A 23755-nucleotide genomic window follows, 5' to 3' on the forward strand; every position below is an offset into this window, starting at 1 on the left:
CGGACCCGGGAATCCCGGCCGGTGGGCGGCAGCGGCCAGGCAACCGGTGTTAAGGGGAGAGGAGGGCGCTAAGTGAGCCTACCGGGGGCGGGGGCCGACGGCTACTTGGCGCGGTGTGAGCCTTGCCCAGAACGCCGGAGATTGACAGGTGGGGAGGGGGCGGCCCTGTCAGATCGGGGGAAATTTAGGCTCGGCGCAGAGACCTGCAGAGTCTGCTGTTTGCTTACATGGCGTGGGCAGAGAAGGGTCTGCTGTGGAAAGCCAATGGGTTGTGGCGCAGGGATAACAAGGAGCTCCAGAGATGGAGTTGTACAAGGCGGTACGTGATTGCCAGGGTATAGTCCCAAAAAGACTCAGTTCAGCTATCTTACTCCTGTTCCACTTGATGGAATTACTGCGTTTCTATGTACTTGCATGTATGTGTATGTATCATATATACATGTACACGTATTTTCATGTAGTTATATACATGTATGCATACTTATTGCATGCATGTAGACTCAGGCATACACGTACTTGTCCCCAATGAGAATCAGTCATGTGTTTCAGCACTTAGATGTTTGTGGCTCCAGCGGTTGAGTGCGTAGTACAGACCTCCAGGATAGCAGTCAGTCTCCTGTGAAAAGTGTGGGGGAAAAGGACATTGAGCTAGGAGAGAGGGTGCAGAAGGGCTGAATGCCTTGGGTTACTGGTGGCTCTGAGCTGGACCCGGAAGAATCTCTAGCTGTCAACCAAGTTGGGTTTAGGTGGGATCATTGCAGATAAAGGAAATCCAGTCACAGACAAAGGGTTTGGAGGAGACTTTTCCAAGAGGGACAGTCATATATGATGAGTGGCCAGTGAGGCTTGCCAGTAGCCAGCAAAGGCCTTGGTGGGGAGCATCACATCTAGGGTCCTGGGCTTTGATACCCTTGCATCCCCTGCCCTGCCCCATGGGGATCAAATTCAGGGCTTTGTGCTTACTAGGCAGGCGCAGCGACCCTCGCATCTTTTTAAGCAAAGAATATCTCTTCCTATCCCTCCCTTCCTCCACTCCCCAGCACAAGCCTCCTTCAGTTGTTTGCATTTCTTGATAAAGGGCAAGTACAAAACCAAGCTTTTCTCTCTTCCACTCCCACACATGTCATTACCAGATCTGACACTTCTACTGTTTCAGTAGCTTCAAACCTTCAACCCTACCTCCATTCCCACCTTCAATACCTTAACTCAGACATTCCCTCTTCTGTGGTAACTTTATCTCCCATCTTTGCCAGCCTGTCATACCTAGTGCTCTACAGACACCTTCTTGCATGCTGATCCACTGTCCTATGATCCGGACCCTGTGGTGCCCTCAGGATAGATGGGCAAGTACTCTGGCTGCCCATCCTCCCCCTCCTATGAAATGCTTAGGCCCAGGCCTAGAACCCACACTCCCTGAACCTACATGACAGAGAGCCCTGTGCTCAATATAACTCACTTACTAAATTCTGCATGTTATGCACATGCCGACTGCTCCTGTGACTTTTCTAACTTAATCCTAACAGTAGCTTTCTGAGGTACAGACACTACTAGTGCCCTTCTATAGTTGAGGAGACTAAGACTTGGAAAAGGAAGTTATTTGCCAGAGCTCTATCTCTAGAGGCAAGATGCAAACTCAGAAGAACTGTTGGCATTTCAGAAATATCTTTGGAAATACAGATCAGATTTGGCTTTAGAATCAAATAAAATTCTCTGGTGCTAGCTAATAAATTAAACAGGGCAGGAGAGACCATAGAGAAGCCAGTGATCAGGAAAGACAGGAACATGGGCCTCAGGAATAAGTAGCCAAGGCAGGTCAGGAAAGAAAGAATGGATTTGTAGATTTTGAAGGTACATTTTAGAAAGATTTGTTTAATTCAGTAGTTCTTTGCTGGAAGTGCATAAAGACAAGCGGGGCTTCCCCTCAGGGGCACACGTCCTCAGAGCTAAGCCACAGTCCAGAAGGAAAGTGCTGCCACGGTGGTTGATTAATTCCAAGTAATGTGCTAGTGTCTCTAGTTCTCGAGACAGACTTCCAAAGAAGTCACAAAAATTATGGAAAAGGATAATTACTTAACAGCCTTGCCAAAGAATTTTTACCAGACTGCCACATTTAGTACTGCCTTATACATTAACTGAAATATTTCTTTACCAGCCTTTAAAAGCTTTGAGTTATAACATTGTGTCCAGTGGCCTTTGACATCAGTAACCCTTCATGTGGGGCATTGGCGCTCTTGGCACATTATTCTTTTTCAGTAAGCTCCTTCCTGCCCACAGTCTGATTTGAGTTAGTCTTGATTTCTTTCAGAACATGGGCCTGTGAACTGGGCTGGTTTTCTTGGCCAAATGGATAGTGGAGCGTGGATGAAGGTATGTGGCGGGAAGATCGCCGTGCCCCTCTGAGGTGGATGCCAGGCCAAACTTGAGAGCTACCCAGGAGGCCCCACATTACGTGGTGCCCCCTGACACCTGTGATCACAGAGTATCCCAAGGCTTTCAGAATACCTGGCAGTTCACCAGCCCGCTGAGGATGGGGACAGTGTGTCACTCACCTAAATGTCCATGCAGCCTCTGTGCCCCCTAGTTATCCGTGCTGCTCTGTGCTTCAGATGGTGCTGGGACACAGGAGACTCAGATGTTCACATACTGAATCTGGCTACTATTTCTGAGCAAAGTCTTGCTGACTCATAGCTGTGTGTTAGTACCTTGTGTGTTCCTCAGAGAGTCACACAAAGGAGATGGCATTCTTACTGACATGTGTGGGTTCAGTTGACAGGCGGGTCGAATCTGAAGAGTCGGGCGATGAGGAGGGGAAGAAGCACACCAGTGGCATCGTGGCAGACCTCAGTGAGCAGAGCCTGAAGGATGGAGTGGAGCGGGGTGAGGAGGACCCAGAAGGTACCACATTGAGAGCCTCCACCCTGGATAGAGGGAAGCAAGCCAGGCTGGGTAGTGGTGCTGTGTTGGTCTCAGAAAGGGCCACTCTGCTCCTCAGAGGCCCTCGGTGGGCTGGGGCAGGTGGGTATGCTCACCAGGCACAGCCTCCTCCTAGGGGGCTCCGCTGTCCAACTGACATGCTTATGGCACTTGCAAGAGGGGCGCAGTTGTGCCTAATTCTGCTAAAGGCAAGTAGCACTGCTGATCATATTGGCACAAGTTTCTTATCTAGGATAGAACCAGAAAATGGGTCTTCAACCTTGGGTTCAGAAAGAGTCGACATAAAAAAGATGGCTGGTGACTGCCCCTGCATCCTGCCACAGTAAGAGTAATGCTTAATATCTTCCAGAAATCTCTTCTGATCCTACTTTGTCATTTGTATGGCCTGAGGATCAACTTTTCAAGTATATAGTTGTTAAGATCATCTTATGTGGAAATAGTCAAACCCCCATTAATGACCCGCACCTTTCTGTTTCTTTGCTTAGAAAATCAATTTTCAAGCCAGGCATAGCACCTTTAAGCCCAGCATTCTGAGAGGCTGAGGCAGAAAGATTGTAAATTCATGCCCCACCAAAGAGAAGAAAACTTACATGAAAAAGGAAAGTTAGAGACAATAGTGTTTGCCTTAATTCTAGCTACTCAGAAGCCTGAGACAGATTGCAAGTTCAAAGCCACCCTGAGCAATTTAATGAGACCTTGTCTCAAAATTTAAAAAAGGCTGGGAGGAGCATAGCTCAGTGTTAGAGCACTTGCTTAGAAGCCTAGCGTGCTGGAGACTCTGGGCTTAATCCTCAGTACCACACCAAAAAGAAGAAAGGTAACATTACCGAGGGTCTCCATGAACAGCAGGCTTGAGAGAGACCTCTTCCTTCTGCATTTTCCAGATTTGTGTACAGTGTATGAATTCTTCAGATATTTGTAATTATGCATTACCCTTACAAAAATAAGTTTGTAAAAAAAGCTAATTTTTAAAATAGCTCTGTGCCGCCTGTGCCAGCAAGGATGATTGGTAACTATGGCAACCAAATTTTAAAGCAGAAGCAGCACAGAAGCACTGTCACATTTGGTTTGGGGTTCTGGAAGTGTCATGGGTGTTGTCATCTGACACAGTCACAGGCAGGCTCAGGTCTGTGCTGCTGAGACATCAGGATCTAGGGTGCACTAGGGACTTGGGGTGGCAGGGTTCTGGGTTTCCTTCCTCTGGCTGGTGTCAAAATGGAGCACTGGTCCTGATAGGAACCAGATAAGGGAAGAGATTCCTTGTGCTTGCCCAAGGACACTTGCTGTAGTCCAGCTTGCCTGACTCTAGTCTCTTTCTTCCAGATGCTAGTTGATTATAGGTTCTCAGGGAACTCACATTTCTAACGTTTGAGAAATTGGGACCAGCTTCTACTTGTACTTAAATTTTATCTTTAAACAAAACCAATTCAAACACGTTTACTGTTATCTTCTACTTATTTCCCCTAACTCATTTTAAAAATGTGATCATGATGCATTTGGAAGCGCATTCTAGTACATTTCCTCTACGTTAGGCTCACATCTCAGGAAGGGGAGGACTGGCCTTGCTAGGTGGACTGCACATAGCAGTACCTGATCATGGGCCCCCAGTTCCTCTGCTGCCCACTGTCACTCTGTGGTGTTCTGGTATAGTCTCCAAGTGTCCTGGTTTGGGCACCAACTGGCTGGGCACCCTGACTTAATTGTAGGGCCTCTTGCCACAACTTCCTGAGCTCTAGGACAATGCATTAGTGCTCTCTTTTGGTGGGAGAATTTGGGCCTGTCTCTTCGTTTATCTCAGATTATTTTATTCAATTCTTAGGTCAGTTGGTACCCTGTGAAGTTACAGGTAAACTGTAACTATTTTTATTCACATGGCCACTATTGATCATTATAGAAAAGGCATCATGAAAAGATAGTGAAGTGACTCAGCCAAGCCCAGCCGCACTTCTTGGTTAAACTAGACCCATATCAAGTGGTATCTGAGTCCTCCAGCCGAGGAACAGGCTGCCAGTACCTACTCTGCTTATCCACAGGGAACCAGTGGTAGACCTGTGAGACAGACACAGAAGAGCAAGCCCTGGTAAAATCCTCACAGTGACAGAAAATGCAGAAGAGAGAGCATCCTGGGGATAGAATTTAGAACCCAGACTGAGAGAAGCACTACAAGACAGGCAGCCCACTTTCTGCCAACAAAAAGTTGCAAGGGGAAAAAAAAAGGTCCTAAGAAAATGCCATGCAAAGCCAAGCACTCCGGAGGCTGAGGCAGGAGGCTCAAGTTTGAGATGAGCATGTGCTACGTAGTGAATTCAAGGCCAGTCTGAACTATACATTGAGACCCTGTCTCAAGAAAAAAGAGAGAAAAAGAAAAGTACCATCCAGTCACAAAATATAACCTTATTTGGATCTTACCTTAAGCAAACAAAAAAAGTTTAAGATACTTGAGGAATGAGCAATGGCTGGATATTTAGTGATATGGAGAAAATACTGGTACTCTTAAAGTGTGGTAAGAGTGTGCACGCATTTGTGTATGCACACGTGTGTACATGCAAATTGTGCACCTGCACATGCGTGTGTCTACATGCGCAGTGTCTCTGTTTCCGCTCCTTCGGGTTGATTTGGCTCTGGTGAGAGAGAGGAGGGGCTGCTGGCGAGAGGCTGTGAACATGGTGGTGGGAGCAATTCCCAGCCCCATGTGGAGGAAGCAGCTCTCTGGGTGGAGAGTCCTGTGGACTTGCAGTGGGCCTCTGCGGAAATTAGTTCACCAGTCTCCCAGTTGAGAAGTGTTCTTAAATTATTCATCGAGGCTCTTTGATCCTATCTGTTGAGCTGTGCTTCATTTTATTTTGCTTTTTGCAGAGAAAAGCATTTGTAGATGCTGGGCCAGTTTCCAAAGCAGTAAAAGGCACATCCTGGAACATGTGATATGCCCAGCATGATGTGTATTCAGATGGCCTGATTTATTGCCACGGATGAGAAGGGGAAGGGCTGGCCGGAAGTGGGGGCAGCCTCGCAATGGTGCTTCCACTCCAGCAGGGAGTGGGCTCATGACACAGAGGCAGCCTCCTTGCCCTCCCTTCTGCCAGCAGCTTCAAGGTGCATCTCCCTTCTTGAGACGCTCAGAGGCACAGATGGAAGTTTAGAAACCTTTGTCCATCGCTGAATTCAGGAACTCAGATTGCTTGAAGCACCCTTATCAAGTCTTGCTGAGTTTGCACTGCCAGCCAAATCTCAGACCTGGGGCCACTGCCTCCTGTTGAGTCCTGAATGAGTTTCTTCCTACTTTTTTTCAGAGGAGCATGAGCTGGCTGTGGACATGGAAACCATTAGCCTGGACCGAGATGCAGAGGTAATGTTACTTGCTCTGCCCAGCCTTGGGGTGTGTGGTGACAGGCCACCTCACCATCAGGTTATATTTTATGGAGGTGACTCCTTAAGTGATTTCCCAAGAGAAGTTGCCTAAGCTTCCCTTGGTTGGGTCAGTTCCCATGTTCTTGTTTTTAATCCCAGTGATTGAAATTCTGTGGGGATTAGAAGGCAAGTGTGATACCTCTGGCTCATAAATCACATTCATAGGCCCATATTACGTTATGTGTCCTGGGTCTTCCCATTTCCAACCCCTGAAGAGTCATACGTGTGTGGCCAGTGGCCAGGGCTGAGTGATGCCTGGCTGGGGTCCTCTCCTAAGCCCACAACACAAACTGGTAATCATGTAACAGTGCCTGTCAGCCAAGCTGGGCTTGCTTTTATGCTCTGGGAGTGGCAGGTGAGAAGAAGCTGTCACAATCATTTGCACAAAATGAATACAAGTCATAGCTAAACCGAAGAATGCCTGCCAGCTCTCCCTGCGATACTCACTTCTCAGCCACAGATGTGGTCTGGCTGAGCCACAGGTCCACCCTGTCCTCCCCCACCTGTGGTCCAGGGAACAGGCCTCAGGTATTGGTTTTCTCTGCATTTCAGGATGTCGATCTAAATCACTACCGCATTGGGAAAATTGAAGGCTTTGAGGTGCTGAAGAAAGTGAAGGTGAGAGGGATTCTGTCCTTGTACACCTGGTGACATGGAGATTGTGCACAGCCCTTATCCCTGTCCTGTACAAGGCAAAAACCTGTGTGGAGACCTTGCCACCCATCTGTCTGTCTGGGATGTGCTCAGGGTTTGGCAGCAGTAGAGGAGGAGCCCACAAGACTCCTGGAACTTGGTCAGCCTCAGGGCTAAGCACTAGGCCAACACGGTGTGCAGTGCTCACTCCTGTAGTTGGGTCTGCTTCTCAGCATGGAGTCCACAGGGTTCTTGGGTTCTGCCAGGATGAGGCTCCCTCCAGCCCTGCTCAGCACCTCCCTGCCCTCCCAGGTTCTCCCCAAGGGCCTCTGCCTGACCTCCAGTGGGACAGGGAAACTCCAGCTGTGTGCCTTTGCCCCTCTCTGTTAAAGGCCAGTGCAGGAGAATGAAGCACATCCTCCTTGGGGGAAGATGGCCCTGTGTCCCTGCATCGCCCATGCCAACCTCCCTCTTCCCATCCCCAGACCCTCTGCCTCCGTCAGAACTTAATTAAGTGCATTGAGAACCTAGAGGAGCTACAGAGCCTTCGTGAGCTGGATCTCTACGATAACCAGATCAAAAAGATTGAGAACCTGGAGGCGCTGACCGAGTTGGAGTGAGTTGGGAGACTGGGCTGGGGGTGGCCAGGCTCCCTGCAGCACCACCCTTCTGGGTCTAGCCCTCCTGAGGCCCATCCTGTCACAGGATCCTGCATCACACCTGGCTCTAAAAGGGTGTAGCAGCTTCACGTTGGCCATCAGCTTGCTGGACACACTCACTTAGAAGGCTGAAACTTTTCTGGCTAGGTTCCGTTCTGCAGAATCATAGAGCAAAGCCGGGTGTGGTGGCACACAACTATAATCCCAGCACTCGGGAGGCTGTGGCAGGAGGATCGCTGTGAGTTCAAGACCAGCCTGGGCTACATAGTGAGTTCCAGGTCAGTCTCAACTACGTAGTGAGACCCTGTCTCAAAAAACCAAAAAAAAAATAATAATAATAATAATAGAGCAAAATCATGGAGAAGCTAGGCATGATGGCACACTCCTATAATCCTGGCTACTCAGGAGGCTGAGGCAGGAGCATTGCAAGTTCAAATCCTGAGCAATTTAACTGACCCTATCTCAAAATAAGAATAAATTTATAAGGGAAGGGCAGGCATGATGGTACATGCCTATAATCACCATGCACTGGAAGACTGAGAAAGGAGGGTCATAAATTCAACCTGGCCTGGACAACTTACTGATTTAGTGAGAACCTGTCTCAAAATACAAAATAAATAAAAAAGAGTTGGGCATGTAGCTTAGTGTGAAAGCCCTGGGTTCAATTTGCAGTTATGCCAAAAAAAAAAAAAATGATGTAGCAAGTGGTAGAATGCTTACCCAGTATGTGTGAGACCCTGAGTTCAATCCCCAGTACTGCCAAAAAAGAAAAGGTAATTTGGATACATGTTCCTCTTTTTTTTTTCCCAGTACTACACTAGGGATGAACCAGGGCTTCACATGTGCTAGGCAAATACTCTACCACTAAGCTGCAGCACCCTCTTTTTCTTTTTTTTTTTTTGAGACATGGTCTCACAAAGTTGCTCAGGACGGCCTTGAATTTGCAGTCCTCCTGCCTCAACATCTGAAATAGCTGGGATTACAGGCCTGTGCCATCACACCCAGCTGTTTGTTAATTCAACATGTCTCAAGTGCCTTCATTGTGCGCTCCCCGGTTCTAGGTCCTGCCATGGACACAGGTGTGAATGGAACCTGGCTCCTGTCCTGAATACAGCCCTGGGAGGCAGAGTGCACACCACCCTGGGGTTCGCCACGCTCCCGGCAGTGTCCCAGTCCCACCTGACAGCGAGTGTGGTCAGATCGCATCCCACAGTGACTGCAGCCACACTGTGTCTAGGCTAGCTTAAGTTCTGACTCCTCCTACAATTGGTGTTCATTTAAATGCATTGTTTTGGGGCCCAAGATTTAGCTCATTGGTGCCGCCCCATCTCACAAGTACAAAGAACCAAGTTTGATCCCTGCTATCAAAAAATAAATAGGACTGGTCAGGGGATTTAGCTCAGTGGTTCTGCCAACTGCCTCACAGGCGCAAAGTCCCAAGGTCAATCCCTGGTATAGATAGATAGATAGATAGATAGATAGATAGATAGATAGATAGATAGGACCGGGGATTTAGCTCAGTGGTTCCACTGCCTGCCTCACAAGCACAAGGTCCTAAGTTTGATCTCTGGTACCATAAATAAATAAATAAATAAATGAATGAATGAATGAATGAATGAATGAATAAATAAATGCATACATACATACATACATACATACAATGTTTTGCTTGTTTCTAGGATTCTAGATATTTCTTTTAATCTGCTGAGAAACATTGAAGGGATTGACCAGTTGACTCAGCTGAAAAAACTATTCTTGGTCAACAATAAAATCAGTAAAATTGAGAACATAAGTAACTTACATCAGCTGCAGATGCTGGAGCTGGGATCCAACCGCATCCGGGTAGGTGCACGGGCACCGGGCATGTGACCATAAGCAGTGTGTGTAAGATGTAGGCCTGGCTGGTTTTTTCTCACGATGCCATGGTGTTTCAGAAATGAGATTATTTTTAAGGAAAAATGCTACCCAGCTGTCAGTGTCAAGAATGTGTGCCCAAGGCCAGGGATTTAGCTCAGTGCCGCTGCCTGCCTCGCAAGCGCAAGGACATGAGTTCGACCCCCAGACCAAAAAGAAAAAAAAAAGAATGTGTTTCCTACAGAGGGGCCTGGCCTGTGTTGCTCTCCGCCTGTCCTGTCCCCAACTGTGCTATGCTGTGGTGAGTCCAGGGCCTGTCAGCCCCAGCACTGTGCCTCTGAGCTTCCAGAGAAGCAAGGTCGAGTTGATTGGAGATCACTGTGAAGTCACTGCCATCTGATGGAGGGGAACCTCAGGGCTCACGTGAGACCTGACACGGGTGGGCCTGCCAGGCAAAGCACAGGTAGCTCCTCCTGGGCAGAAGTGAGGACTGTTAGCCAGAAGACCTGAGCCCACATCTTCTCACCTCACTGTGGTCGCAGCTGCTGCTGGGCTCCTGGCCATGTTTAGCAGTGGGAGCAGTTTCTGAGCACATTGCACCCACTCGGAACTGGCAGCACCCGCTGTGTGGGGTCTGGAAGTGTGACAGCACACCGTGTAGTCTTTTGAAGGTCACTGTTAGAGATCTCACAGCCAAACAGCGAAGCAGCACAGTCACAGCCAGAGGACATCCAAATGCCAGCCTCTCACTGAGTTTGTCCAGAGCATCCCAGGAGGCTCGTCACACCTGACCACAGCTGTGGCTCCAAGGGTGCCCCGTCCTTTACAATGGGCAGAATGAGCCACACTCCCCTTGCCAGCTGATGTGCTGCCTGTGAGCATCCTGGTCTGATTTTGTCTGTGAAGTGTCAGCTTGCTGTGAGAGAGGGAGGGAAACAGGCCGCGTCAATACACTGCGACTCACCTGCCATGGGAAAGGCGCTGAGAAGGCTGCACAGAGGCCCCCACGGTGGCAGTAAGGAGAAGGCATGCATGAGGGTACCGCTCCCAGGTCCGACAGACATGCTGCCTCAGGACGGAATGTGGGAAATCCACTAGTCCACGGTTTTCTAACTGTGTTCCCCAAAACTCTGGGGCTCTGAAAACAAGGAGCCCAGGTCAGGTCTTGGGCCTTCCACTGGCTTCCTATTTTCTTCTTTTAAGTGGGACAGCATTGGAAATCTCTAGAGCAGGTCAGGAAGTTGCCCAAGCTCCCAGAGGTCGAGTCCAGATGGCTCCTGCTCCAGGGCCTACCCTGTACCTGGCTCAGCCACTGCTGTCCTGACAGTTATTCCATCCTTTTCACAGGCAATTGAAAATATTGACACTTTAACCAACCTCGAGAGTTTGTTTTTGGGGAAAAACAAAATTACTAAGCTTCAGAACCTGGATGCCCTCACCAACCTGACAGTCCTCAGTATGCAGGTACTGACCTCCTCAGCCCTGCCCCCAGAGCTGACGTGTGAGCCACCACCCCTAACAATAGTCCTTTGTCCCCCACTGCATCCCAAGGGTCACATCATTTCACATGGAGAAAACGGTAACATCATCCACACAAGATTCTATTCTTTTTTATATCATTTTTTAAAATTTATTGTTTTTAAATGTCATTGTTTTGGGTTATGTCCCTTTTCCCATTGAAAGGTGGCTGAGTAGAAGGCTTTCACCATGGGACTCTGAGGGGTGAGCTTTCCTGGTCCTTCTGTCAGCTACAGTGCTCATGCACTGGGTGCTTGGGCTCCACTTCTCTCTAGTGTTGGAAGGAAACTAGTGGGATCAGACCTCTGAGGGAATGTGATGGAGCCCTGGGGGCAACCTGGCATAGTGAGTCCCGCCAGCCACCAGTAGGACCAGCGGACATGGGAAACCACTCACCCTGAATGAGCAATGTCTTGTAGACTGCTTTGAAAAAGAAGTTCTTAAGGTCTGATTTCAGATATGTCTTATAAAAATGAGGCCTTATTTCAAAATATTCAATAATTTTGACATTTTAAAATTGTTCAATTAAGCCAGGCATAGTGGTGCACACCTGTGATGCCAGAATTCAGGACGCTCAGGCAAGAGGATAGCTGTGAGTTCAAGGCCAGCTTGGGCTACATAGCAAGACCCTATCTCAAAACAAACAAATGAAAATGTGGCTGGATTATTCCTGGTAGAGCAGACTTGAAAGTTCTGTCCCCTTTTTTGCACAGGCCCCACTCTGGTAGGTTCTAGATGAAAGCCCTGTTCTTAGGGCCCTTCAGGATAGTCAGAAGCCCCAGCTCCCACATGCCCTCTGGTCCTCCCTCTGTGCAACCCTGACGTGTGGCCTCCCCTCTTGCAGAGCAACCGGCTGACAAAGATCGAGGGTCTGCAGAACCTGGTGAACCTGCGGGAGCTGTACCTCAGCCACAATGGCATCGAGGTCATCGAGGGTCTGGAAAACAATGTAAGACTCGGTGTGGGGCAGCAAGGGTTCTGGACTGGGGGCAGGAGAGCTCACTTCCCCCACAGCTGGCCTTAGGTAGACCTTGCCCCGAGGGGTGTATCCTGGCGGCATCAGGGGCGAATGCAGGATGCCAGCCATGGTCCACAGGTGCCCTCCTGTGCAGGGTACTGTGCACATCCATGGGGTGCTGCGGCCCTTTGGAAGGTCTCGGGACCCCTGCCTACCCTGTCCTGCAAGGGTTGCTGACCTCCCAGATGTCCCCGCCACTGAACTTACTGCCCTACTTCCTGGCATGGGGGCGGGGGATACAGCTGCTCTGAAGGAGGCAGAAGTCCTGCTCCCCAGCCCCTTTCCCTGGAGTTTGGAGGTCTCTTCCTCTCGATGCTTGGCCCAGTGTTCAGGAAGAACCTCTGCTTGGGCAGGACCCAAAGCCCAGAGCCCAGGCTCCCTTCCTCACAGCAGCCTCCAGCTCGGCCTTTTACTCAGTGCAGGGTTTAAGACAAATAAAGTACTTTTCTCATTCAGTTTTACTGGGTTTTTGTTTTTGTTTTTGTTTTTCTGTTTTGTTTAACTGCCAGCAAGATAACCAGATGGGTTACTCTTTGTTACCATGGACAAAGCATTTCAATCTCAGTACAGGCTCCTTTGGCCTTTGTGCCTCTGAGCCTCTGCTCCGTGGCCTCATTGCCATTAGGAATTTGTTCTGGAAGAGATACCACAGTCTGAACTTCATTTTATCAGAATCTGTGGAAAATTAGGAAAATTAGATTTGCATGTGAGAAGTTTGGTCACTTTGCTCCAGCCTCACGTTGGGATTAAGAATTTATAAAACCAGGTGCTCACACCTGCTGAGAATGAGTTGAGGTGCCTCGGTGGCTGTGGCTGGCGCAGGACACTGTGCGGAAGGCCATGGGGTGACGGTGTGCACTGGCAGCCCCGCCCCAGGAGCCCAGTGCCCCCTGGGAGGTAGACACCCCCACAGCAGGCTCTGACAGGCAGAGCAGGCCTCAGGCGAAGGACAATCCTCAGTGCAGATCTGCCGGTCTGATCGATTGCTGCGCTAGGTCAAGGTTAAAACACCTGGTCATTCCTGGCCTCTGAAACAAAACAGAAAAAGCCCACTGTTGGAGACAGTTACGTTATTGAAACATTCATGACTATCAAATGTGAGTGTTTCTTCTGGAATCTTTTCCTACCAGAAATCAAAACTTTACCTATTTTCTTGCATGTTTTACTTCTTAATGGATTAAGAATGTATTTCTGTGGTGGGAAGTGAGCAGGTGATGTCCCTTTTCCCATGTGGCAAGTGCAATGGCTCCTCCCCACCCCAAACACCTGTCGTGCTTGGAGCTGGCTCTGCCCATCCCTCCCATGGTCCGGAACACGCTGGCCCCTGACCAGATGATACTTGGTGGCATAGGATGCCCACCCTGCTCTGTTCCTTTTTCCTTTTCATTTTTTAAAAGTAGTTTACTGGTTTGCTTTTAGATGAGCTTTGAGACAGGTCTAGCTCCTCCTAAAATCCACAAAAGGAGTCATGAGTATGTGAGTAAGCCCCTGACTGGGAAGTCAGGGTCCGGGCCTGACAGCCTGTGCTATCCCTTTGCCTCAGGCCTCCCAAGGCTCAATCTGCCATTTCAGAGTGCGCCTGCCTCACCCACTTGTGGCTTGCACAGGAGGTGACCATCCCAGGACAGGTACAGAGGGCTGGGGAGCAGCCTGTCCCAGCCCTGCTGCTATGCTGTGTGCCCTCGGCTGCCCCTAGCCCCCTTCTCTGCAGTTCTCAGGCGCCTGAATTGCCGCAGACTGCAGCCCTCACTATAGCGGATATGGCAGGCAGTAAGGTGGGGTGGTTTGCAGGACCAGCTCATCTGTATACCTGTACCCTGTACCGCCGCACATGTCACGGTCCCCTTGCCATTTGCCTGGTGTGGCGGCCCTCACTCCTGTACCTCTCTGTGTCCTGAGCCCTGTGCTGGTGCGGCATGGGTGTGGAGGCCATGACCACAGAGCCATTGGTGGGCATCATGTGTGTTTGTGGGGTTCATTTTTATTTTGCTGGGACTTTGTCAACTTTTTTTTTCTTATTTATTGATACATTTTAGGTATACAATATGCTGACATTCATCCTTGGAGATTTGTACCTTTACATCACATACCTTGGTTCTTATGTTTTTCCCCATTCCCCTGCCTTCACTTCAATCCTTCCACCCCTCCTTATTTACAAAGACTTTGTTTCTATTTTTTCATCTTCTCATATTAATTCCATTCCCTTTCCTTCCTTTCCCCTGCCCCTCCCACTTTCCCTTTGCATCTTTTCTTCCTATTTCACATTATCTATTGTATGTTTTGGACCTTATGTACACTCTCAGTTTCTCATATCAGCAAAACTATTCCTTACACGTGTGTCCTATTTATTTCAATGAAGAGTATTGCCTCAATGTATATCTGTTTAGCTGTAAATGCCTCTAATTTCTTATTCTTTTTGTTTTTGGTACCAGGGATCAAACTCGGGTCTTTGTGCTTGCAAGGCAGGCGGCGGAACCACTGAGCTAAATCCCTGGCCCCAATTTCTTATTCTTCATGGCTGAATAGTACTCCATTTTATACAAAAACACATTTTCTTTTGGTTTTTTTGAGACGGGGTTTTACTATGTAGTTGAGACTGACCTGGAACTCACTGTGTAGCCCAGGCTGGTCTCGAACTCACAGCGATCCTCCTGCTTCAGCCTCCCGAGTGCTGGGATTACAGGCGTGCACCACCACGCCCGGCAAAACCACATTTTCTTTATCCATTCTCCAGTTGATGGGCAATTGGACTGTTTCCATGTTTTAGCTATTACAAACTGCCACTATGAACATGGGTGTGCATATATCACTGTGGTATGATACTTTTAATTCTTTTGGGAAGATACCCAGCAGAGGAATAGCTGGGTCAAATGGGACCTCCAATCCTAGTTCTTTGAGGCATCTCCACACTGATTTCCACAGTGGTTGCACCGGTCTGCACTCCCACCGGCAGTGGAGCAGGGTTCCTCTTTCCCCATGGCCCCACCAGTATTTGTTATTGGTTGATTTCATGATAGTAGCCATTCTTTTTGAGGTAAACTTTGTAAACTTTTACTTTGGGAGGACTTGGAATGGGAATGCCAGGAACCAGATAGAAAATAGAAGACAGTGACCTTCAGAAGTAAAGAGGGCATTGGTGGGAGGATTCTGTTTGAATTTAGAGAAGCTCACCGAGTGATTAGTTACAGGGGCAGGAGCTATGGCAAATGTAATTTCCACCTTGAAATTATTATTCTTAAATCCTGGATTTCTATAAGCTTTGAAAGAACAGGCGTAGCACCTGATACGTGTCATAGGCATCTGACCTGCATTTTTGGGGGTGGTCATAAACATGAAGTATCCCGCTGGGCATGCACTGTCCCTTGCCCGGGACGTGATCCTTGGTGACTGTCCACTGTCCCTCTTACCCATCTCTGCAGTCCCGGCAAGCTCAACATGACTCTGTGGCCTCATACCAGCCTGAGGGCCTCTGTCGGGATGGCCCGGAACTAGGTACCTCCTCCTACCTCTTCCTTGTGCCAGACAGTGTCACCCTCCCTGAGCCCTGGGCTCCTTGGCTCTAAGGAGGATAGGAATCCCCTGTAGTGTGCCATGTTCTTGTGCATCTCCCTGTGGTAAGCACAGTCCCCATGGTCTCTCCCTGTAGCAGAGGCTGCCTCATCCTGCAGGCCTGAGCTCTGCTTCGCTTCACACCGTGGGTCACATAATCACAGGTGAATGGTGGTAATCCAGAACTTTTGTTTTCTTATTTTAGAACAAACTTACGATGTTGGACATCGCATCAAATAGAATAAAAAAGATTGAGAATATCAGTCATCTAACAGAGCTGCAGGAGTTCTGGGTAAGTTTACACCTCGGGATTGGTAGTGCTGTGGCTAAGCAGGTCCCGCTGACATAAGGCCTCCAGTCCTGTGAGCCCTGGTGCGGTGTGGCCAAGCATGTGACGAGATGTGGGGCAGTTGGGGCTGCCTGGGTTTGGTGTGTCTGTGTCCTTGCTTCTCAGTGCAAGCCACATGGCAGCATCTGTAAGAGTCGCACATCCTGCTCAGGATCACAGGCGGCCCCGCCATGCCCCAGAGGCAGGGTATGCCTGGAACCGGTTCCAGTGAACACGTAGAAAGCCCGACCTGTGTGTGTGCAGGCCAGGGAACTGTTGCTTGACCGAAAGGCTTCAGACCAGAGGAGGGGTGCATTTATGTAGGACAGCCACATCCCAGTGCTGTGGAAAGACTTGGGGTGGTGTTTGCGGGCACAGCCCCTCGGGAACCCGTCATCGTGATATGGCTCTGGGGTACACTGCGGAGCCAGTGGGACAAGTCAGGATGTGAAAGTGGCCTTTGGAGGGTGACACTGGCTCGGTGGCTCAGTGGTGTGAGTGGCCTGGCAGTGAGCCTGCCACTCAGACTGCAGCCCTTGCTGGGGCACACACCTGCACAGGTGCCACACTGCATCCCAGCACTCTGGGAGGCAGAGGCAGGAGGACCACAAGTTCCAGCGTAGCCTGGGAAAATTAGGAAGACCCTGTCTCAAAACTAGAAATGAGCTGGGGATATAGCTCAGTGCAGAAGCCCTGGTTCAACCCTAGTGCCACAGAAAGCAAGACCCCACCCCCTCACACACCGGTGTCCTCACCTGGTGTCACAGCATGAAGCAGCCTCGGAAGGGGGGTGTCCCAAGGACCAGTGGTGGAGGGCAGGAGTCTCGGGTTCAGGAGGGTGGCCTCTGACCTGTGTGCCACAGCTAGATTCAGTCCCAGCCTTTGGGACAGCACTGAGCTGATTTGTAGGATATGGAGCCTTGCACCTGTGGGAGGGAGGCTTTCCAGCCCAGTTCTGGTATGAATGGATCCAAGGGACAGCAAGCGACAGGAGGGTCTTGGGGTGAGGGAGACCCATGGTGACCTGCACCTTGGAGTCAGGTCCTGGGATGGGGCATCAGGGCTGCCCTCTTACTGCTCCTCTGCGTCCCCAGATGAACGACAACCTCCTGGAGAGCTGGAGTGACCTGGACGAGCTGAAGGGTGCCCGCAGTCTGGAGACTGTGTACCTGGAGCGCAACCCCCTACAGAAGGACCCGCAGTACCGGCGAAAGGTCATGCTGGCCCTGCCATCTGTTCGGCAGATCGACGCCACCTTCGTCAGGTTCTGAATCCACTGGCTCCTCACCTGGCCCCTCTCCTCACAAGAACTTCCCGGCCACGGTTTTTTAGTCCACCTGTTGCTCCTGGCATCGTCATTCTCAACAGTCACAACCCCACGGCAATAAAAGGCACTGATGGTAGCTAGTGCGTGTGATACAGTGTGCCATAGAGGCACCGGTGCATTCATCCTCGTCACGCGGTCCCTGGCAAGTGGTGGGCAACGCTGCGCCTGTGGGAAGAGCACAGCTCTTGTGGCTGGCTGAGCCCTGGTCTCAGAGGAAGGTCATGGCTGTCTGTGTGAGTGACATGACATCTGGGTGTGCTTTAGGGACCGTGCTGGGGGTCGCAGCAGGCCCTCGGGTCCTAGGGTGTAGGTGTGAGCAGCCTTGACCTGCAGTGGCTGCGCTGTGGGTCTCAGTGCCAATTGTGAGGAGGTTGTGTACATTAAAAGCGAAGCCCTGGGCTGAGGGGTGGTGCGCAGAGCTGTCATGAGGAAGGATGGCCCCCACACTCCTGGCTGCACCCCGGCCTGAGTCAGGGCTGCATGCAGCATGCTGTGCCCACTCTGCTTCATTTTGCAGCACCTGGGAGACACCAGGGTCTGGTTCTAGCACAGGCTGCAGGCATCCCTTGGGGCTCGAGTTTCCCCATGTCCCAGGGCCCCCAGAGTCTTTCCACTTCCAGAAATAGCTGCACAGACTTGGAGCCCTCACTGCCACCCATGGCAATTTCTTAAGATCCAACCAGATTTCAACACCTTGTCCACCTCCACACTGCAAGCTTCCGGGGACCACACCTCTCCAGGTCACTGGGCTGGTACCTGGGGTCTGCTGCTTACCCTGTGGCCAGCACTATGGGGCTGGGATCGAAGACCACTCCAGGGTCTAACCCTCTCTGGACAGACAGACCTGGATCTGTGGAGCAGCCGCCTGTCAAAAAGCAAGTGAAAAGCAAAGCTGGCAAGCCTGCGCTTGGCCCCAACCTTCCACCCATGGCAACCTTTTTGGTCTGGGGGTGGAGAAAGATGGTCCTAGGCATGACAGGCAGAGACTCAGCCGCAGGTGCCCTGTGGAGAGCAGAGCAGGAGACAGAAGGGAGGGGGAGTGGTGACAGGAACAGCACGGCAGCCAGGAGGAGAGGAGTGCCAGTCTGTAGACAGGGTGGGCTAGGGGAAGGAGCCCTCAGAGCATCCCAGTGAGGCTAGACAAGGTGTACCTGAGCACCCCACCCTCTGGAGGCTGAGCCCAGGACACAGGTGTGTGGCTGCAGCAGGGAACGGGAACCTCTGCTATGGCAACCTCAGATGTGGGACGGGCAGAGTGAAGAGCAGTTGCTGTTGTGGTGAGTCCGCACTGGGAAAGGCAGCTTGGACAGTGCCAGCTTTCTCCGGAGAGCAGCGCCCATGACCAGTGAGGACTGTGGGTTCCAGCCCTGAGGCGGTGTTTCCTGAAGGTTCTATGCATGCTGGACACAGCTCCAGAGACCTGGGAGGGCCGCTCACAAGGAGCAGGCAGAGGCTGTGCTGGTTTCTCACAGCAGCAGCAGAACCAACCGAATCTGCCCCAGCACCCATCCAGGGCCTTCAGAGCCTGGTTCCTGGCACAGCACCGAGCAGCGGCTGTGAACAACCTCCCTTTCCCTTCCTCACCAGATGGCAGAGGTACCTTGTCCTCAGCTTCCCATGGGGGTCCTGACCCCCACGCACGTCCAGTTCTGTCCCATCCTGCTCAGAACGAAACGCAGGGACCTTCACACAGGAGCACCAGGAAGGTTGGAAGTGAAGCTCCTGTGCAGGGCCCTTTCTGCTGACCGAGTGGTGACCACAGGGCCAGCTGACTGTGCCTGGCCCTCAGCAGACCCCCTCAGGCATGCGGGTGCAGAGCAGAGCAGCAGAGTGAGGGCTACCCCTGCACCCCATCACCCACATCTATGGGTAGAGACTTCTCAGCAAGGGCCCCAGGATCTCGGTTCTGCCACACACCCCGAGGTGCCCACTGGGGAGACAAACAGTGATGCAGGTGGAAAATGGCTTGGGTGGGTACAGTGGGGTCCGGAGATGGATGCCTTGCTCAGCTCTGTCCTCTGTCCCAGCCACAGTATGAGCTTCAGGTCAAATGGGGAAGAGGTGGGGAGGGCAGCAGGGATGCTGATGACCTGCTCAGCGGAGAGCTCATCACCACTGGGGAAAAATCAACTCCCTCAAGGTGGCTGCTCCTGCTTGGGTGTGGGGAGCCCGTGGCCAGGGACTGCAGGGTGGGGGGCCACTACCGCATGCTTCTGCATGTGGCTCAGGTCAGGACAAGACATGGTAACGACAGGCATTGGCAGTCAGCTGAAACCACTGAATTACACTCTTCTGTGTCGTCAGCCATGAGCGATGACCAGGCTGGTACAGGCATCTCTTCCTGAGCAGTGTGCCCACTGGAGGGGGACAGGAGCCTGGCCCCAGGAAGACACAGACAGGAAACAAGGGCAGACACCTAAGAGAAGTCAGAGCTTGGCCAGCAAAGCTGGCGAGGGCCCTGGGGAGGGGCCCAGGAGAAGAGGAGGGAGGAATACACCTGGGCTGGGACTAGGACAGGAGGAGCTGGGGACCTAGCTGGGAAGCGTCCCAAAGGAGGAGTCCTGGATGCTGTGGGACCCTGGGCTCCTCTGTCGATCCCTAAGGTGGGAGTTGGACACAGAAAGAGAGGACAGTAAGGAAGTAGAGGTAGTCGGTCAGATGAGGGTTCCAAAGGGGAACAGAAGGGCCTGGCAGTCACAGTGAGGACTCGAGAGGACAGGTGGGTGGGCAGCAGATAAAGCTGCCTCTGGCTGGGAACCACAGAGCTGGCCTTACCCCCAGGTGACTCTAGGTATGACTCAAAGGATTGCAGCAGAAGAGGCTGAGGGACAGGACAGATAGGCTCAGCCACGCACCTAAGCAGGGACAGCGGTGGGCATGAGGTGGACCTGGAGGAGGAGGGCTGGGCCCCATCCTGCACAAAGGTCAATGACAGAAAGCAGCAGAGCTGCACAGCAACCACAGAACCCTGGCCCATGCTCAGCACAGGCTGTGCACTGCATAGCGCCTCTGTTTATCCCTGTGAATGAAGCGGCCAGGCCTGCCCAGTAGACTGCACTGAGGGACAGATATCGCTTTCCCTGCCACACACCACAGACCTGCCCTGAGGTGGAGCCTGCGGCTGGAGCTGCCCCAGTCTCTGAGCAGAGGAGCTACTGGGCGCAGTTTTGCCTGTAGGAGGATAGGCAGAGGATGCTGCCTGGGGTGCAGCAAGAGCCCAGAACCTCCTTTCCAAACAGACAGCACCTGTTCAGGAGCTGGGAGCCACTGCCTGGGCAGAGCCAAGGATAGAGCCCTCATACTCCTGCCCTGCTGGCCCAACTGCCACAGAGGCCGGGCCTGGCCGGTGCTGGGATCCTGGCCTTATCCTCCGAGGCCTCTCCCTGAAGCCGCCATGCCAGGGAAGAGCCAGTCCCAGATGCCTGTGGAAGTGGGCAGGCTGAGGCAGCAGTGTCCCAAAAACCCTGGACATGGAGCCACATAGGGCCTGGGTGGGTGTGAAGGGACAGGCATGCGTGTGGCTCTGGGCAAGTCCCCAGCCCTCAGGAACCTCAGTTCCTCCCAGTCCAGCAAGTCCACCACGGAATAGATGACACCTGAGGCCCTCAGTGCTAGGCCTGTTTAAAGCCACCTCCTAAGCCATGACTCACTGTACACCATGTACCCACCCCATTGCCAGGGACAATGATACTGTTCTCTCCAGGCAGAGACCCAGGGGCCCTGGGCACCGTGCCCTCCTTGCTGGGTCCTGGCCCAGATCCCCCAGCAGTACAGCAAAGGCAGGTGGCTTCACAGGGCCCACCTCATCCCCTTGGCTCTGACAAGCCCCTCACAGGTGCAAGAGAAAGAGGCTGCACATCAAGCCCACCTTTCTGGCCCTCCCTGCCCTGTCCTCCCATGCAGAGGGGACATGGTCCAGGGCAGGGAACTCCGCCCTCACTAGAAGGACAGACAGGTGAGCAGACATGCCCCGACAGGGGCTGGCTCCTCTTGGGGAGGTGGCCACACACCTGCAGGGATGGTCCCCATCCCATCCCACCACCCTGTCTTGTCAGCTGTAAGGTGGGTTGGCTGGGCTGCAGGGTGACCCATATGTCTCCTCTGTTGCTGGAAGACTGGTTGATGCAGGAGCAGCTGCTAGCCTAAGGAAGGACAGCACCATGCTCTCCTCCAGGTGGAGGGGAGCGGCTCCTACAGGAGTAAGGCCCGCTCCCTACAGGTGAGTGGCCAGGCAGTGGGGTCCCCTGTCCCCAGACCCCAGTCTCCAGACCCCCAGGTGGCTGTGAAACTTGGGAGCCCTCCAGGGGCTGCACCTTACCCTGGCCTGGAGCCCCCGAGGGGTGCTGTGTCCACCTGCATGCATTCTGGCCTCGGCCCACCTGGAGGCCACAGGAACAGGCAGAAGTGTTGGTGTTTAGAAGAAAAAAGGGGAAGGGATCAGAAACCAGAGGCAGGGCCAGGGTCAGGTCCCTCCAGTGCCCTGCAGCTCAGGGACACCAGAGACAATGTTCAGACAGGCAGAGTGCAGCTCCTGACACTCTGAGGAGGTGACACTTGCACACATAGTGGTGGTCCCAGAAGTAGTGGGGTCTTTGTTATGCCCTGGATGTTTTATTGCCTGAGAATACAAAATTAACCCCAAGAAAGAGGGACAGTACTGAAACATTACTGAAAATCTCTGCGGTAGGCTCCAGTCTCCTGCTCAGTGTATGATGAAGGCCTGAGAAAAAAATTAATACTAAAAGACAGAACCAAGAGAGAGAAAGCAGGGTGCCAGGATGACCAATGCCAGTGTAAGTGACAAAGGCACTGGCCAGTCCAAGCCACTGATTCTTATTAGTAATCAACTGGGGTAAAGGTGAACTATGTGTAAGGGCAGGACTGCATGTAAAGATGTGTGGTCTCTGTGGTTTCTATGGAAACTAATGAAAGCAAGGCTCATAAAGGACAAGACAAATTAGGAACAGAATAGATAAAATATATGGGTGTAATTAGAACATTGTCCTTCTAGTTAAGAAAGTTTTACTTGTGGGAACAGAATTTGGATGCCAGTTATTCTGACCTCGGCACGTAGGCAACAGGCAGACTCACTTCTGTAAATGAGACAGTTGTGGGGTTCACTCTTCACAGCCTGCTTTGAGCATAATCAATGTTTCAGTCCTTGGACCAGGGATTTAGCTCAGTGGTTCTGCCACCTGCCTTGCAAGCACAAGGACCTGAGTTTGATCCCCAGTACCAAAAAACAAAAAACAAAAACAAAAAAAAAATTTCAGTCCTCTGCAGGACAGCATCCACAAGATGGGACACAGTGCTTGTCCCTATCTCCAGACTCAGTTTGTCAGAGCCCAGCTGCAGGAAGGAGCACTTCAGGGCAGGGGCAAGGGCAGGGCTGAGTCAATGTTAGGATGGATCAGGGGACCCAGGCCTGCAGTGAAACTGGCATGAGGGGGTCTTTTTAAAGGCTAGGTGGGCAGCACACAGGACAGCGTTGTGCCCCACCTGTGTCACAGGTCCACAACAAAAAAAATTTCAGTCCTCTGCAGGACAGCATCCACAAGATGGGACACAGTGCTTGTCCCTATCTCCAGACTCAGTTTGTCAGAGCCCAGCTGCAGGAAGGAGCACTTCAGGGCAGGGGCAAGGGCAGGGCTGAGTCAATGTTAGGATGGATCAGGGGACCCAGGCCTGCAGTGAAACTGGCATGAGGGGGTCTTTTTAAAGGCTAGGTGGGCAGCACACAGGACAGCGTTGTGCCCCACCTGTGTCACAGGTCCACAGGAGCCCAGCCTCAGCTTTGGTCACTGAGATTCAGATACTGGTCCTAAGTCAAACTGGGAACACAGCACTGGCTGGCTTCTGCCTGAGACAAAGTCCCTCCCATGGGCTCTTCTCTGGCCTCTGCCATCTTCAGAGTACCGTCTCTGGGAGGCCATAGGTGGCCCACACTCAACTGGGGAAGACTTGGTGACCCGGCCCGTGGAGGCCATGAGAAGGGCCTGATCCTCCAGGCCCTGCAACTGCCATGGCAGTTTGGGTGGACACAGGTGGACATAGCACAGTGCCAAGTGAGGAGAGAGCCCCACGCATGGAAAGAGGAGAGAGACGTCAAGATACCCTCTGTTTCCATGCCCACTGCTGGCTTGTCTTCCAGGCCTGTGGGAGATAGTCGGCCTCCCTCCATCCCTGGAGCCCATGAGGGGTGGCACCTGGCCCAACTTCCTGCCCACCAGTGGTGGGCACTGCAGTAGGAGGTTGGGGAGGATGAGGAGGCCAGGGCTGCCCTCGCCCTCAGCCTGGTGCCCACACACTGGGCTCAGGACCTCCATGGCCTGGAGGTTTTGCAAGGGATGGGGGACAAGGAAGGCAGGGATGCAGCAAACAGGCAGGGCAGAGTCACTCCAGGCTGAGGGTGCCTCTTCCTCCCGTTCCTGCAGGCAGGGACACTGCAGGCTTCCCCTGCCCAGTCCTAGATCGGTGAGCCTCTCCTTGAGAACTCCACCTGCCCCCTTGTAGGGGTCACAGTCTGG

At 51.9% G+C, this 23755-nt stretch overlaps 1 protein-coding gene across 3 annotated transcripts in view; it reads left to right on the forward strand.

Moving 5' to 3' along the window:
• Window positions 1-17298, forward strand: part of Ppp1r7 (protein phosphatase 1 regulatory subunit 7) — a 17678-nt gene extending 380 nt beyond the window's left edge. The window contains exons 2-11 of one of the 3 annotated variants that reach the window (XM_010606634.2): window positions 2306-2367; window positions 2767-2895; window positions 6225-6280; window positions 6895-6960; window positions 7461-7591; window positions 9314-9476; window positions 10836-10952; window positions 11851-11955; window positions 15779-15865; window positions 16996-17298. In XM_010606634.2, coding sequence (XP_010604936.1) covers window positions 6248-6280; window positions 6895-6960; window positions 7461-7591; window positions 9314-9476; window positions 10836-10952; window positions 11851-11955; window positions 15779-15865; window positions 16996-17172 — 879 coding nt within the window. In that variant the 5' untranslated portion in view covers window positions 2306-2367; window positions 2767-2895; window positions 6225-6247 and the 3' untranslated portion in view covers window positions 17173-17298. The remainder of the gene's footprint in view (window positions 1-2305; window positions 2368-2766; window positions 2896-6224; window positions 6281-6894; window positions 6961-7460; window positions 7592-9313; window positions 9477-10835; window positions 10953-11850; window positions 11956-15778; window positions 15866-16995) is intronic. The other 2 variants (XM_019204935.2, XM_019204934.2) reach the window with 2 other exon arrangements.
• The last annotated feature ends 6457 nt before the right edge of the window (window positions 17299-23755 follow it).

This window comes from Fukomys damarensis, unplaced genomic scaffold (genome assembly GCF_012274545.1).
Source record: "Fukomys damarensis isolate Sample0158 unplaced genomic scaffold, DMR_v1.0_HiC HiC_scaffold_16, whole genome shotgun sequence".
Taxonomy (NCBI): Eukaryota; Metazoa; Chordata; class Mammalia; order Rodentia; family Bathyergidae; genus Fukomys; species Fukomys damarensis.